The sequence below is a fragment of the Spermophilus citellus genome (assembly GCF_964194105.1).
Source record: "Spermophilus citellus genome assembly, chromosome: 15".
NCBI classification, from domain to species: domain Eukaryota; kingdom Metazoa; phylum Chordata; class Mammalia; order Rodentia; family Sciuridae; genus Spermophilus; species Spermophilus citellus.
The window spans coordinates 71,565,547-71,580,786 of NC_138195.1; the positions used below are offsets into that span (position 1 = coordinate 71,565,547).

Below are 15,240 nucleotides of genomic sequence, written 5' to 3' on the forward strand. Positions count from 1 at the left end.
AATTCTACAGATGAAGCAACTGAAGGTTCAAAGGTACTTGCCAAGATTATGAGGATAATATAATAATAAGCTAAAACCTGAGCCCAGATATTCTGATTTCCATATCCTATGCTATTTGTATGATCTTATCCCTTTATTGCCCTTTAGAGAGAGACCAAGACTTGGGGGGAGAAGGGCCTTTTGGGAACTCTCTGCCCCTCCTCCATCCCCAGGATCCCAGGAGGGTAGGGGATAGAAAGATAAAGGGGGGTTTGCCTGTTGAGTGTTACCCACCAGATAACCAGTTGGACCTTCTGCCTTCCCCATCAGCCACTCCTTATCAGCCCAGCCCCCACACCCACCATGGGTAGAGTATTGTCTCCCAAGGAGACACCCAAAGCCTCAACCCCTTCTCTCTTGAGACTTGTAGTGGGGGAGGGAAGCAGATGAGCCTCCACACTACTTAGGAATGGAACACAGGAGGCCTGGTAAGGAGTGTGGGTTCCAGAAGGCTCAGTCTAGGAGGCAAATGGTAACTTAAAAAAAAAGTCTCTCATATATCTGGGCATGTACACATGGTAGCCACTCTTCCACCTCATCTAGCAGCATAAATAGTTGCTGGCATACTATTTCCTGACTGTAAGTGTTAAATTCGTAGTTGGGTAGGTAACCAGGTAACCATACAACTCTACTCTTCCCCCTCCTCACCAAATGTGAAACTGAAGCATAGCCCCAAAGGTTCTAGCCTTGGTCATATAAACTTTCTTAGGTCCCCAAAACTTGACGACATTTGGAAAGTTAGCTGTATTGTCTGCCCCCTCCTCGATTTAAATACAATGTTCCTGGGGGGGGGGGGTGAGAGACAAAGGAAGACCCTGTGCCAACATGTGTCATTTAATTCTCTCCCCAAGGGCCCCTTCTCATAATGTGGGCAAAAGAAGGGTCCCACAGGGGCCCAGAACGCACAGTCCCCCGAAGGTGCCAAGAATCAGAGCCTGTGTGTGCCTTCACACATGTGTGCCTCCATCCTGCCTAGCAGGCTTCCACCCTCAACTCGTCCCAACATGCCCACCAAGGCTGGAACCCAGCAGCCCCAGGTAGGATCAGGGTGCCCACAACAGGCCCTCACCCCATGCAAGCTCTCATGGGCCACATCCACATGATACAAACAGCACACACTGCCTCTGCATGCCAGTGTTGTACTAAGCCTGTGTTTCAGGAAAGAGTCCCTACTCAGCCCCCAAGACTCTCAACTCTACAGAGGTAAACTAAGACAATACAGGAAGCCCAGGCTCATGAAATCCACCAGATACCAAGGCCTGGGCAATGAACCCAAGAGTCTAGATTCTCAGGACTGGCCCCCATCTCCTAATTAGGCCATCCTTTCCTCAAAAGCAGAACTACTCTTGTCCCTTTAGTTTCAGTGCCACTTTTTTGAAATGCACCAGTTCAAGAACCTGCAGAGAAGAGTAGCAGAACACCTGGGTTCCACTCCAATTTCAAAAAAAGTCTCAGAGCCTTAGTTTCTCTCTCTAGAGAAAGAATAGGCATTTCCTGGAATTGGGTAATAGTTCTGAAGAGCTGAAGCTCATTGCTCTGGAGCCTCTATTTACACCTCCAGTGAATGGACACAAATTCAGCATCTCTCCAGAGCCACAGCAACTCCCACTAGACCCAGCACAAGGGGATGGGAGTGAGAGAAGGGGAGGGACCGTCGCCCAGACCATCTGTCCCTGTTGCTGCCTGTCCCCAGCAGCAGGAGTAGAGGGAGAAAGGTGGGGGTGAAGGGAATGTGTCATCCTGCTCTGAACTCGGATACCCCATTCCCAGCAAACTGGGAGCCTTCAGGAAGGAGAAGGGAATAAGAGTCCAGAACTAGCAAAGTTTTCTCAGAATGGAAGCTGCATCCTGGGGCTGTGGAGGGTACCTCCAGCGGGGCATTCCCATGGTAACCAGTATGACCCGGGAGCAGGCCCCCTCCTTTTGGGGGCTGACCGCAGGTCAGCAGGCCAGCAGTCCCGGGCTCTCTGATCTGGGGCACCTCTCCCCAGGCCTGGGCCAGAGAGAGGGCCTTGCGCCCACCCCCAACAAGCTTGCAGGGTGCCCAGACTTACCTGGGAGAACTGAGGGGGCCAGGAGAGGTGCGGGGAGCGTCTGGAAGCCCAGAGGGTCCCAGGCGGGGGTGAGGACTGAGGTGGGACCAACTTCAGCCGCTCATGTCCCGAGTGGGACAGGCGGGCCTGGCTGGGAGCTCCACTCCGCCAGCCGCACAAAGACTGGCACGCACAGCCTCCGCTAGCCCCGTGGCGGCCACAGCCCCGGGGGAAAGTTACAATGGCCACTGGGCCAGGGGACCGGGGCCAGGGGGCTGGTCTGGGGGGCGGGGGGCAGCAGGGAGTCCGGAGCCTCCTTTGTTTGCAAGGTTTCCCTCAACAATGGCTGCTCCGCTCTTTCCTCTCTACTCCTCCTCCTCCTCCTCCTCCTCGGCTCTCTCCGCCGCCGCCTCTCGCTGCCTCTGCCTCCAAGCAGCCCGCCCGCCCTCCCCAGGCCACCCAACCCCTCTGCTGGGGGAAGCAGGAGAGGCAGAGCCCAGCACTCACACTCACTCACACTCGCACACTCAGACACACGCAGCGCCCGCCGGCTCCTTCCTTTCTCCCTTTCTCTCCCTCCTCCTCCCTCTCCTCCCCGCTCGCTCTCTGAGCCTCTCTCCGAATGAGGCCCCAGGGCGGGCGGAGGGTGGAGCTGCCCCGCCGGCCCCGCCCCCTCCCTGCGAGCGAGGAGGAAGAGTGAAGAGAGAGGGAGGAGGGACTGCTGAGAAAAACAAAAGAGAGACAGAGATCGGAGACTGGGGCCCGAACCGACCGGCCTGGGAGAGACCTGGATGGCGAGAAGACCTACAGGGCCAGCAGCAAAATACACCCCACCAGCCCCAAGCGTGGTTCTCAGGAGTGGGCAGGGGTGCCAAGGCTTCAGACAGAGATGGAGGAGGATGCTGGCCTCTCTACAGACTTTCAATATTTTCAACCCGCCTGCCAAACCTCCCCCAAATCTCTCTTACTCACCCCTGTGATCTCTCAGGTTGAAGACTAGCCTGGGCTTCCACCCTGGTCTCCTCGGATGAAATCCCAGAGCAGCTGGGGGAAGGCCCCGGGGGTTATTTTTGACAGAGACACATTCTGATTTCAGACTATACACACTGATTGAAGGAAGGGGCGTGGGGGGGTCACTCTAGGCTTCCCTGCTCTCAACCCAGATAGGTTCCAACCCCTGGCTTAGATCCCTTAACAGGAATCACCCTTCCCCACCACCACCCTTGAAACCACATGGGTGTTAGTAAAAGACATTGTCAGGAGCTAGGGAAGGCAAACTTGCTCATCCCAGTGCCTCCAGAAGGGGCTGCTAACTCCTCCCCACCATCCCATATCTAAAAAGGTATGTGATTAATGGAGGTGGAGTCTGTTCTCTAGTCCCACAGGAGGTATCCCAAGGAAGGAGTCACTTCTGAAACTTGGATAGCCATTTAGGCCCTATTACCTAGACAGTTAGGAAAAAGTCAATCTTTCTCTCTCCCTCCTCCCCCAGAGAGGGAGCTCCTACTTTCATTCTTAGCAATTTGAATGTTTTCTCTACTTCCCACCTCTCCCAACTATATTCACACATAATCCCAAGGACTAGATTTCTTATGACACACTGGTTGACTGCAGTAATATTGTACCTGGCTCTGTGAACATCCTCCACACATAAATAACATCTCCCACTTTCACATAAATCAGTACCTAATACACACTTTAACCTGTCATACACCTTAAATCCTAAATATACCAAAACCCTGGACACAGACATGCAGATTCATATATAGTCTGACCCCAATATACACACCAACATTGGGTTATGCCCCTTAAGCCTGTGACTATCACACACAGAGCAGCTGGGCGGGGGGAGGAACTTCAGGGTTGTTTGTTGTTGTTTGAACTCACAATTCTACTGCCTCAGCCTTACAAGTGACTGGGATCACAGGTGTGCAACACTGCAACCAGCCAGGGGGATATTTTTAATGAATGTTTGTTATTCAGGGACTTACTCATAAATGGGTTCCCTGAAATCTGCACAACATTCCCCAATGCAGCCTGGCCATGATACATCCTAGCTTTCACAAACATTGAATTCTGTAACATTTAACCAGACCCTGTGACATATAGCCTACCACCTTGACTTAAGACATCCCTACTGACTTCCAATCTAATTCTAAAATAGCCACATTCCTCCCTTACTGACAGGACAATTCCTGTAATTTGTTTCCTGCCTTATTTATTTGTTTATTTATTTGGTACTGGAGATTGAACCCAGGGTCTTTTAACCACTGAGCTACATCCACAGCCCTTTTTATTTTGAGACAGGGTCTCAGTAAGTCTATGAGGCTGGTTTTGAACTTGGGATCCTTCTGCTTTATCCTCCTGAGTCGCTGGAATTGTAGGTGTGTGCCACTGTTTCCTACCTTTAAACTTTTCAAAATGCTCTGACAGGCAGTATCTAAAGTAATCCTTACAGCACACACAAACACACTTGTCAAAATCCTAACTTGAATAGACCACAGTGAGACAGGAGGACCTGATGTTGGAATCCTGGACTTCTAACCCCACTTGATACAAGTTGAGTCTTGGGGCATTGTAGCCATTTCTATTCCCTTCCCCCTCCAGGCTTCAAATGACTGTCCACATGGGGAGGAAGAAGGGGTCAGTGCTCTAGCTTCTGCCCTCAGTCCATAGCTCAGAACCGGCACCCAGAATGTCTCCTCAGAGAGAAGCCACATGAGCCTGCCCTCTCACTGTGGGGAAGGGCCCCTAAATGCTAAGACACTTCAAGACTCCGGCATTTCATTCAAAACAGGTTCTCTCCCAGTTCCCCTTCTCCAGCAAGTCTGCTCCTGCTCTGACACCGCCCCTCATCCCCACCCTCACACACAGGGCAGAAGAGGTGCAGCTAAAGGGATCAAATCTGAGTTAAAACCACCTAAAATTGGTAGTGGTGGGAGCAGCAAAGAATGACAAAGATGATGAAGGAGAGAAGCTGGAGAGTACTCCTACTGGAGGGGGACTCAAAGGACAGTAGCCAGGCCCCAGCCCACAGAATGAGGGGTACCAGCACTGCCCCCTGCCCAGGCCCCTGACCCAGGCCTCCAGTGTGCCTGCCCCCCTTCCTTTGTCTGTGCCCGGCCTCCCGTTGGCCTGGCGCTCTGCCATCCTCCTCTCCTGGCTTCCAGCCGCCACCACTGCTGCCTCCTCCCCTCCCCCTACTCCTCCCAGCCTTAACCCTTCTGAGCCACATGCTGCCCCAGACAAGCCTGGCTCCCTAGCATCCTGCCCAGGGAGATGCCCTTTAGCAGGGCTTCTCCCCGCTTCTGGTAATTTCAGCCCCAGAAGCTGTTCTCTACCCCAACAGTACTATGGGATACTATGTGTGTATCTTGTGGTGTTTCCGCATGTGCATGTGTGTGGGTCTGCGTGCTCTGGCTTCCTTCAGTCACATGTGTGGGGCATGTGCTGTCTCTGCTGGGCTGGGGGAGGAGGAGGAGCCGGGAGACAGCAGAGCACAAAGGAGAGACTCAGACAGGCAAGGAGACAGGCAGCAGGAGGCCTACCAGGGCGCCTGGGCCCTCACCCCAGGGCTGTTCAAAGTGGTGGTGGGGGTCTTTGGGCCTGAACTGCCTCCTGCTGCCAGGATGCTCTTATGTTTAAGCATGTGCTCTCCCATCCACCCATGCAAGCTTGGTTCCCTCTCTTACTCAAATTCCTACCATTCTCCACCTCCAGGCCTACCCTCAAGCCCCTCCCCACGTGGTTCTCCTTGAAGTCTAACCTCCATCCACAATCTACTTCACAAACAGGAAGATGACTCCCTACTGTCAGCCATGTTTTTGCCCCACTCCATCAGCCAGGCCATCAGACACACAAAAGGAACTTGCCTTTTGGGGTACTAACTGAAGTTGCCTCCCGCTTTATACGCCCCCCCCCACACACACACACCAGGCATGGGCCTTTTCCTGTCCCCATGCTACTCACAGAGACTGAGGGGGAAACTTTCTCCTCCTTCCACTGGACCCCAGCCACCCTTCCCCAACTTTAGGCCAAGCTCCCATCCACCTTCAGTTTGACAACCCCACCACACACATTTCCTACGTCACTACTTGTAGTAACTAAGAATCAAAATTTAAGACTCAACCCTTTAGCTCATTTATTCAGAGCCTTAGTTTCTGCTCTGCTTTTGTGTGTTGATGGAGGGTCACAACCCTGGGGTAGGCTTGGAGTATGGATAGATCTGAACTGGGATGCCCAGTACAGGGAAAAAACACAAACACTAACATACGCACCAAGCTGGTAGGAGGAAGGATGATGGCGCCAGGCAGGATTCCAGCTTGGCAAGGTCTTCCCTTTCCTCCTCTCCCCCACCCTCTGCAGGAGCCAAGGGTTCCCATAATCAGATAGTCCAGGATCCTCAGGCTCTCCTAGTTCTTACTCTGGGTCCCAAGACCCTTAAATGTCAACCTCAGCAGGCACTTTAGGTGTGTGCCCAACCCAGCTTGGCCTGGGTCACAATGATTTTCAAGGAAGTTTCAACACTGGCAGCTCTCCTTGGGGGGGAGTGTGCATTTGTGCTTGGAGGGGGGGCAGTCATCAAGTTGTAGAGTGTGGATCTCCCAGAGAACAGGGCAAAGGGTCCAAACCACGATAGGTTCAGAGGCACTGACTTCCAGGAAAAAGCTGACTCCTTGAGACATGAGGGCCAATTTGAAGACCCACAGTCCTGGGAATGGAGAAAATGTTCTGAGGCCCTGCATAAACTACTTCTCCAGTCACATGGCTCTTCTTTTTCCTCCTGGCAGTTGAGGTTGAGCCTACCCCCACACCCCTAGGAAGACACAGGCTGTCCCTGGCAAGAGCTGACATGTGTTTTGGGGAGGTAATGATCTGAGCTGAGCCTTGGTCCTCTAACAAGTTCTCACTTTGGGGGTTAAGAATTACTACCTCAAACTCAATTCTTTCCAAATCACTCTATTTTCCTAGCTTTCCTGGGTCTGCCACATTCTCTCTTCCACTAAGGCAAAGATGCCAGACCCAAGGGCCTAATTATCTGGCACCCACAAGGAGTACCTCCTGTCCCTCAGGAGAGCCAACCTTCCCTGGCAACAGGCAGAAAAAGTTGGAGGGGGGCAAGACAGGCCCCAATCAATCCCTCCCCTCAAACAGTGTCCTCAGAAATGGCTTGAGGGGTGGGTGTCACAGGATATGTAAAAGGAAATAGGCAGCAAAGTAGGGGGGGGCAACCCAAAACAGCCAATCACAACTCTTTAATGACCTAAGGGAGGGGGTCAAAAGTCCAGAGTCACTTCTGATTGGCTAACACCCTGGAATTCTGGGAATTTCAGTCCCCCCCCAGCCCTTCCCCAATTAGCTACCTCCCAAAAAAAAAAAAAAAAAAAAAAAAACCCAAAACCATATACATACACAAGCTTTCCCCAGCGCCTCCTCCCCGTACCTCTGGGCTGCTGCGCATTTGCACAGTTGAAAAAGCCTTTCTCGGCTTAAGGCCCCACTTACCCCTCAACAGCTCCAGACACCCCCATGCCTTCGATGCCCTCCACGCAAGTTCTCCCCAAACAAGGGGTAAGGGGCTCATAGGGAAGGTTAGGAAGGGAGGGGCCAGGCAGCCGCGCAACCCACTCACCAGGACAGGCACAGCCCACTGACATCTTCACATCGCCCGCCGCTGGGGGCCCAGCCGAGTCACGGTGCCCGCCCCTCGCAGGGACAGGCCGGGCATGAGCCGCTGCCGCCGCCCGCGACCCCCGCTGCCCTCGCAGCCGGCCCGGCCTGGCCTCGGCCCGGCCTCGACCCGGTGCGGGCGGCCCCTGGCTGCAGCGAGGGGCCTGTCAGGCGCCGAGCGGACAGGAAGGAAGCCAGGCAGGAAGGCGAGCTGCCTCTCCGTGTGTGCGCGCGGGTGTGCGTCCCCGGAGTGTGTGTCCGTGTGTGCGCGTGTGCGTGTGCGTGTCTGTGCGCTCCCGCCGCCGCCGCCGCCGTTCGCCCCCCTCGCCCTCGCTCTCGCGCTCGCGCTCTGCCTCTCGCAGGCGCCGGCTCTCCAGCCCCAGCCGGGCTGGGCCGGGCTTTATTAATATGCTAATTGTCCTGCTAGTGGGAGGGGAGAGCCGTGTCAAAGTGACCCAGGCGAGCGCGCTGCGAGCTACGACGTGCGTGCGCCGCGCGGCGGGCGGGCTGCTGAGGCCCGGGAGCGTTCAAGGGAACGGCATGCATGTGACGCAGCTTTTAAAAAAGGGAGACGGAGGCAGAGACCCCAGAAAGAGAGGGCGAAGGGGAGCAGTGGGAGGCGAAGCCTCGCACTTGGTGTCGGTCCTCCGGGTACCGCCGGGTTGGGAGCGGAGCTGAGCTGGAGCGGGAACGGGAACGAGAGTCTGGACTGGGGGAGGCGGAGCCAGGGTGGGCTGTGAGGTGTAGCTTTCTTTCCACTCGAGGCCGCGCTCCACGAGAGGAAAAGGACTGCTGACCCCAACCGGCGCGAGACCCCTTGTTGCGCGCTCACCCCAACCTGCCTGGGAAAAGTACAATCCTAATTTTTGTAGCAACCTTTCAACTCACCCCCTCTTTAAATTAAACATTCCTCCCTAGCCTGCTAATCCAGTTGGAACTGGAGCTGGAAGGGTTAATTAAGTGGGGTCCCCACCCTTCCTCGTCTAAGAGTCTGGGATTCACGTTTTACTGGGGGAGAGGGGCTGCGGGATGACCACCAGGTTGGACGAGGGAGGGGTGACGCGCAAGCCATCCTTCCCCCCTTTGCAGGCTCTGACGCACCAGTCAAGACTTCCCTTCCCCCCTTCTCTATCCAGCCTCCGCGCCTTCTCTCCCCGCCCTCCGCCCCCTGCCTGGAAGCTGCTCTCTTTCCGTGGGCTTCAGAGACTCAGAACAGGAAGCTGACCCCTCCAGTGCCCTCTACCCATAGGGGCAGAGTCTCTATATGTGTATTTTCCATGTAAAACACTTTTCTAGGGAGGCTCCCAACCTTCAGGAACTCTTCAAGGACTCCCCTACCCAACCCTAGGAGGGAGAGGTTCCATCTCCATCCCTTCCCCAAAAGCCCAGCCCTGGCTGCCTCATAAACAGGAAATACCTATTAGCAGGGAGAAGGGAGGAGAGTGGCGCTCTGTGGAGGATAGAGTTCCTGGGGGTCCCCAGATGCTGGCTTCAGGGTGGGTTCTAGGGGACCTGGGCTAGTGTCCCCTCCCTAGGGCATTTGGCCCAGACTGGGGAGGAGGTCCCCTCCTTTGTTACATAGAGGGGGATTGGTTGAGAAGGTTGTTTGGTTCCCTTACTCTGGCTCAAGGAGGGTTACAGATGTGGAGTCTGAAGTGTTTATGAGACCCCTTCTCCCACCTGAGATTTTTGCTGAGAGGGAACGAAATAATGGAAAAATGCAGAATCTAGGGCTTGAAAATAGGGCCTGTTTAGGAATAGGGACACCCACTTCCTGTATGATTAAAAAGGGGAAGCTCCACATTGTGGATTATCCCACCTTTAGCTCCCCCCCAACCCCCCAGGGAGGGCGTGAAGGGACACTATTGAAGCCATCCACACTCACAAGTATTTCCTTGAGCCAAACAGGGTGGCACTCACTTGTAATCCCAGCAATTGGTGATCTCTAGCTGAATGACCTGGGACAACTGACTCTAAACCCCACTCTAAACTACTCCAGATTTACCCTCTATAATTGGTACATGCAGCTTGATGAGACTAAAAACAGTGTCTACCCAGTCACATAATCAGTATGAGAGAACCCCATATAGTAAGGACTCAATAGACATTAGTGCCTTTCTGATTTTTTTTTTTTTTTTTTTTGGCGGGAGGGTACTGGGGATTGAATTCAGGGAAACTCAATCACTGAGCCCCATCCCCAGTCCTATTTTTTGTATTTTATTTAGAGACAGGGTCTCACTGCGTTGTTAACCATCTTGCTTTTTGCTGCTGCTGGCTTTGAACTCACAATCCTCCTCCCTCAGCCTCCCTTCTGTAGTCAGCTGGGATTACAGGCATGCTCCACTTTGCCTGGCATCCTTTATGATTTTGTGTGTGTGTGTGTGTGTGTGTGTGTGTGTGTGTGCTGGGGATTGAACCCAGGGCCTTGTACATGTGAGGCAAGCACTTTACCAACTGAGCTATATCCTCACACTCCTTTTTCATTTTTTTGAGGTTGTTATTCCGAGAGTGTCAGGAGGAGGTTGGTTTGGCTTGATGTTGTCAGGTAGACAAAGGAAGACAAATACCTACCTTGACCCTCTTCTCTCTACTGCTCATGAATTTGCCTTTTCTCAATTTTGTGACCACTTAACCCTAAGGTTATTCATTCCAAACAACTAGCTTGGCCAGATTCCATGGTGATCACTATCACTTGGGTGGACAATGAATATTACAACCTACCCTACAGAGTTCTTTGTGTCCTCTGAATCTGAGATTCCTTTCTAGACTATGCAAGGTGGAAAGCAAGGAAGAAAGAAAAAAAAAACTTCATTGTTGAAGATGCACAATGTGCCAGTCACTGTGCTAGTTATGTTATAGCTGTGGTCTTCTTCATGAAGACCTTTGGAAGAAGGTGAATTTTTTTTAAGTTTTTTTGGGGGACAGGTGGTATGGAGATTGAACTAAGGGGTCACTTGACCACTGAGCCACATCCCCAGTCCTATTTTGTATTGTATTTAGAGATAGGATCTCAATGTGGTGCTCAACACCTCACTTTTGCTGAGTCTGGGTTTGAACTCGTGGTCCTCCTGCCTCAGCCTCCTGAGTCACTGGAATTACAGGCATGCACCATGATGCCTGGCAATTTTTTTTTTTTCAGTTTTAGAGATTAATCCCAGACCCTTGCACATAACCCTACTACTGAGCTATATCCTCAGGCTTTTTTTTTAATTATTATTTTTAGAGAGGGTCTCACTAAGATGCCAGGCCAGCTTTGAATTTTAGATCCTCCTTATTCTTGAAAAGCTGGGATTACAAGTGTGTACCGCCACACCTGGCTACAAAGTGCTATTGAACAAGCAAGAAAACTGAGGTTCAGCCAGGCATGATGGCTTATACCTGTAAACTCAGTGACTTAGGAGGCTGATGCAGGAGGGTCCCAAGTTCAAGGCCAACCACAGCAATTTAGGGAAAACCTTGTCTCAAAATATAAAATACAAAAGGGCTGAGAAGTGATTCAATGTTCAAGTACCCCTGGGTTCAGGCCCTGGTACAAAAAAAAAAAAAAAAAAAGAGAAAGGGTCTCACTAAATTGCTTAGGGTTTAGTTGCTAAGTTGCTGGGGCTAGCTTTGAACTCAAGATTCTCCAGCCTCAGCCTCCTGAGCCGTTGGGATTACAGGTGCACCCCACTGTACCTGGCTCAGTTTTGGGGATTGTGGTACTGGCAAAAATGGAAAAGGAGGCTATAGATGCCTGGGAAATATACTTGGGATATGGGGGCAGAAGGGTTGAGCCTATGTTGAAGGTTTTTAACTTAATGACAATGTCCCTGAGGACAGGAAACTTAGCTGATTTGAATAAATAGATATAAACATCCAGTGTTCTTTTGTATGTGTGAGATGAAATTCACCTAAGATTAATGCTTTTAAAAAAATGGAATTCTGGGCTGGGGATGTGGCTCAAGTGGTAGCGCGCTTGCCTGGGTTCGATCCTCAGCAACACATACAAAGATGTTGTGTCCGCCGAAAACTAGAGACAGGTCTCACTTGAGTTGCTAAGTGCCTTGCCATTGCTGAGGCTGGTTTTGATGAACTTAGGATCCTCCTGTCTCAGCCTCCTGAGCCACTGGGATTACAGGCATGTGCCACCGAGCCTGGCTCAAAAGCAATTTCTTAAGGTGGCACAGGCCTGTAATTCATCTACTAGAGAAGCAAAGGCAGAATGATTAAGTTTGACGCTGTCTCAAAATTTTTAAAAAATATATATTTTTTGGTACTGGGGGTTGAATCCAGGGGTACTCTGTCACTGAGCTGTATTCCCATCCCTTTTTATTTTTCTATTATTTATTTATTTATTTATTTATTTTAGTTATAGAGGGACACACAATATCTTTGTTTATTATTTTACTTCTTATTTGGTCCTGAGGATCAAACCAGTGCCTCACACATGCTAGGCAAGCACTCTGTCACTGAGCTCCAGCTCCAGCCCCTATTCCCAGCTCTTTTTATTTTTTATTTTGAGACAGGGTCTTGCTAGGTTGCTAGGGCTGGCCTTGAATTTGAGATCCTCCCACTTCAGCCTCCTGAGTTACTGGGATTACAGGTGTGTGCCACCATACCTTGTCTTTTTTTCCTTCTAATTTTTTAGTTGTTAACAGATCTTTATTTTATTTATTTATATGGGATGCTGAGAATCAAACCCAGTGTCTCACACATGCTAGGAAAGCGCTCTACCATGGAATCACAAACCCAGCTCCACCTTTTTTCTTTTTTTAATTTTTTTTTAGTTGTAGTTGGACACAAAACCTTATTTTATTTATTTGTTTTTATGTGATATTGAGGATCCAACCCAGCACCTTGCTCCTGCTAGGCGAGTGCTCTACCGCTGAGCCACAACCCCAGCTCCCCCACTTTTTCTTTTGAGACAGTCTGTGTTTATTTATTTATTTATTTGGTACTGCCACATCCCCAACCTTTAAAAAAATTTTTTGAGACAGTCTATTGCTAAACTGCTGAGGCTAGCTTTGAACTTGTTCTACTGCCTCATGCCTCCATTGTCACCACCATGCCCAGCCATTTTCACTATGTTGCCTGGCTTGCCTCAAATTCCTGAGCTCAACTGATCCTTCTGCTTCAGCCTCCTGAGTAGTTGGGACTACAGACCCACACCACTGTGTCTTTCTTGCAAGAGCATTTTTTAGAATATGTTTTTCCTCAAAGGAAACATTGTGCCATATTGTATTGTTCTTACTGGTTTCTTATAAGCAGTTTATTTCCAAGTTTATTGGAACTAAACTTTATTGTTGCCCCTCATCTGACTATAGAGAAAAAAAATGATTCTAAATTTGTGGCTTCTAAAATTTATTTTGGAACATAAAACTAACTCACCTGAAAGATTAAGAAATAACTAAAAGAAAGTTCTTTCTTCTCTTGAACTTTTAGTGGGAAGTGTATATGGATGCAACATTCCAAAAAGGTAATTTGGCACTACATTTTAACTCAGCAATTGAATTATTAATATTGTTTTTTTTTTTCTTTTGAAATTCTTCTTCTTCTTCTTTTTTTTTTTTTTTTTGCACTAGGGATTGAACCCAGGGGCCCTTAACCAGTGAGCCACATCCCCAGACCTTTTTACCTTTTTTTTTTTTTTTTTTTTAAAGAGAGAGTGAGAGAGGAGAGAGAGAGAGAGAAAGAGAGAGAGAGAGAGAGAGAGAGAGAGAGAGAATTTTTAATATTTATTTTTTTAGGGCTGTGGTTGTGGCTCAGCGGTGGAGCACTCATCTAGCATGTGCAAGACCCTGGGTTCAATCCTTAGCACCACATAATAATAAATAAATAAAATAAAAGTGTTGTATCCAACTACAACTAAAAAATAAAAATATAAAAAAAATATTTATGTTTTTAGTTCTCGGCAGACACAACATCTTTGTTGGTATGTGGTGCTGAGGATCTAACCCGGGCCGCACGCATGCCAGGCGAGCGCGCTACCACTTGAGCCACATCCCCAGCCCCTTTTTGTTTTTGTTTTTTTAAGATTTTTTTTTTTTAGTTGTAGATGGACATAATACCTTTATTTTGTTTATTTATTTTTTTATGTGATGCTGAGGATCTAACCCAGTGCCTCACACATGCTAGGTGAGTGCATGTGTCACAATTCCAGTCCCTCAGACCTTTTTGTATTTTATTTAGAGACAGGGTCTTCCTGTGGTGCTCTGGGTCTTGTTAAATTGCTGAAGCTAACCTTGAACTCCCTCCCAAGCCTCCAGAGCTGCTGGGATTATAGGCATGTGCCACCATGCCCAGCTAATTATTATTATTATTATTTTGGTACTGGGGATTTAATCCAAGAGCAGTTTGCCACTGAGCTACATCCCCTGATCTTTTTATTTTATTTTATTTTGTATTTCGAGACAGGGTCTCACTAAATTGCTGAAGCTGGCTGGTTTTGAACTTTTTCAAACTTCTGGTTCTCTGCCTCCTGAGTCACTGGGATCAGAGGTATGTGCCACCAGGCCCAGCTTCCCCAGCTGTTTTTTTTTGTTTTGTTTTTGTTTTTTAAATGAGGCTTCATTTAAAACACACACACACACACACACACACACACATATATATATATACACTGTAACAAGCTATCACAAACTTCATATGCTTTTTTTAAAAAAATACTTTTTAGCTATAGATGGACACAATACCTTTGTTTTATGTATTTATTATATTTTTATGTGGTGCTGAGGATTGAACCCAGGGCCTTGCTCCTGCTAGGTGAGTGCACTACTGCTGAGCCACAACCCCAGCCCAAACTGGGTGGTTTTAAGCCAAAACAAAAAAATTAAATTCAGACAGGGTCTTCTACATTGTTGTCCAGGCTGACTTTGAACTTTTAGATCCTTCTACTTCAGCCTCCCAATATATTTATATAATGGAACTGTTACTCAGAGTTTAGGAAATGTTTGGCTAGTGAATAAATTAACATGAAAGAAGCAAGTATGAATCATACATACAGGGGCTAGGGATGTACTTCAGTTGATAGAATGTTTGCCTTATATGCACAAGGCCCTGGGTTCTAATCCCCAACATGAAAACAGAAACACTAAAACGACACATACAGCATGATTTTTTTTTTTTTTTTTTTTTTTTTTTTTTTGCAGTGCTGGGGATTGAACCCAGGACCTCACATATGCAAGTCACTGACCTATATCCCCAACCCTTTTTTTGAGCTAGGGTCTTGCTTAAGTTGCCCAGGTTGGCCTAGAACTCTGTAGCTGGGAATACAGGTGAGAGTCACTCCTCCTGGCTACATCTTTATATCCAAGATAAAGTGTGTGCATGAATACACAGTAAAGGTAACAAAGGCTAAATCTGGGAAGTAGAACTGGAATTTGCAGGTCAAGTATATGCAGATATTTATTTATTTATTCATTGTACTGGCGATTGATCCCAGGGGTGCTTTTACCTCTAAGCTACTTCCCCAGTACTTTTCATTTTTGTGGTACTAGGGAGTTGAACCCAGAGCTTTGCA

The 15,240-nt window shown here is 49.2% G+C and overlaps 1 protein-coding gene across 5 annotated transcripts in view; it reads right to left on the bottom strand.

Annotated features, from left to right (window-relative positions):
- LDB1 (LIM domain binding 1) overlaps positions 1-8,133 on the bottom strand; it is a 28,153-nt gene extending 20,020 nt beyond the window's left edge. For 2 of the 5 annotated variants that reach the window (XM_081268323.1, XM_081268324.1), the window contains exon 1: positions 7,705-8,133. In XM_081268323.1, coding sequence (XP_081124449.1) covers positions 7,705-7,729 — 25 coding nt within the window. In that variant the 5' untranslated portion in view covers positions 7,730-8,133. The remainder of the gene's footprint in view (positions 1-7,704) is intronic. The other 3 variants (XM_081268322.1, XM_081268321.1, XM_081268325.1) reach the window with 2 other exon arrangements.
- Between the last annotated feature and the right edge of the window lie 7,107 nt (positions 8,134-15,240).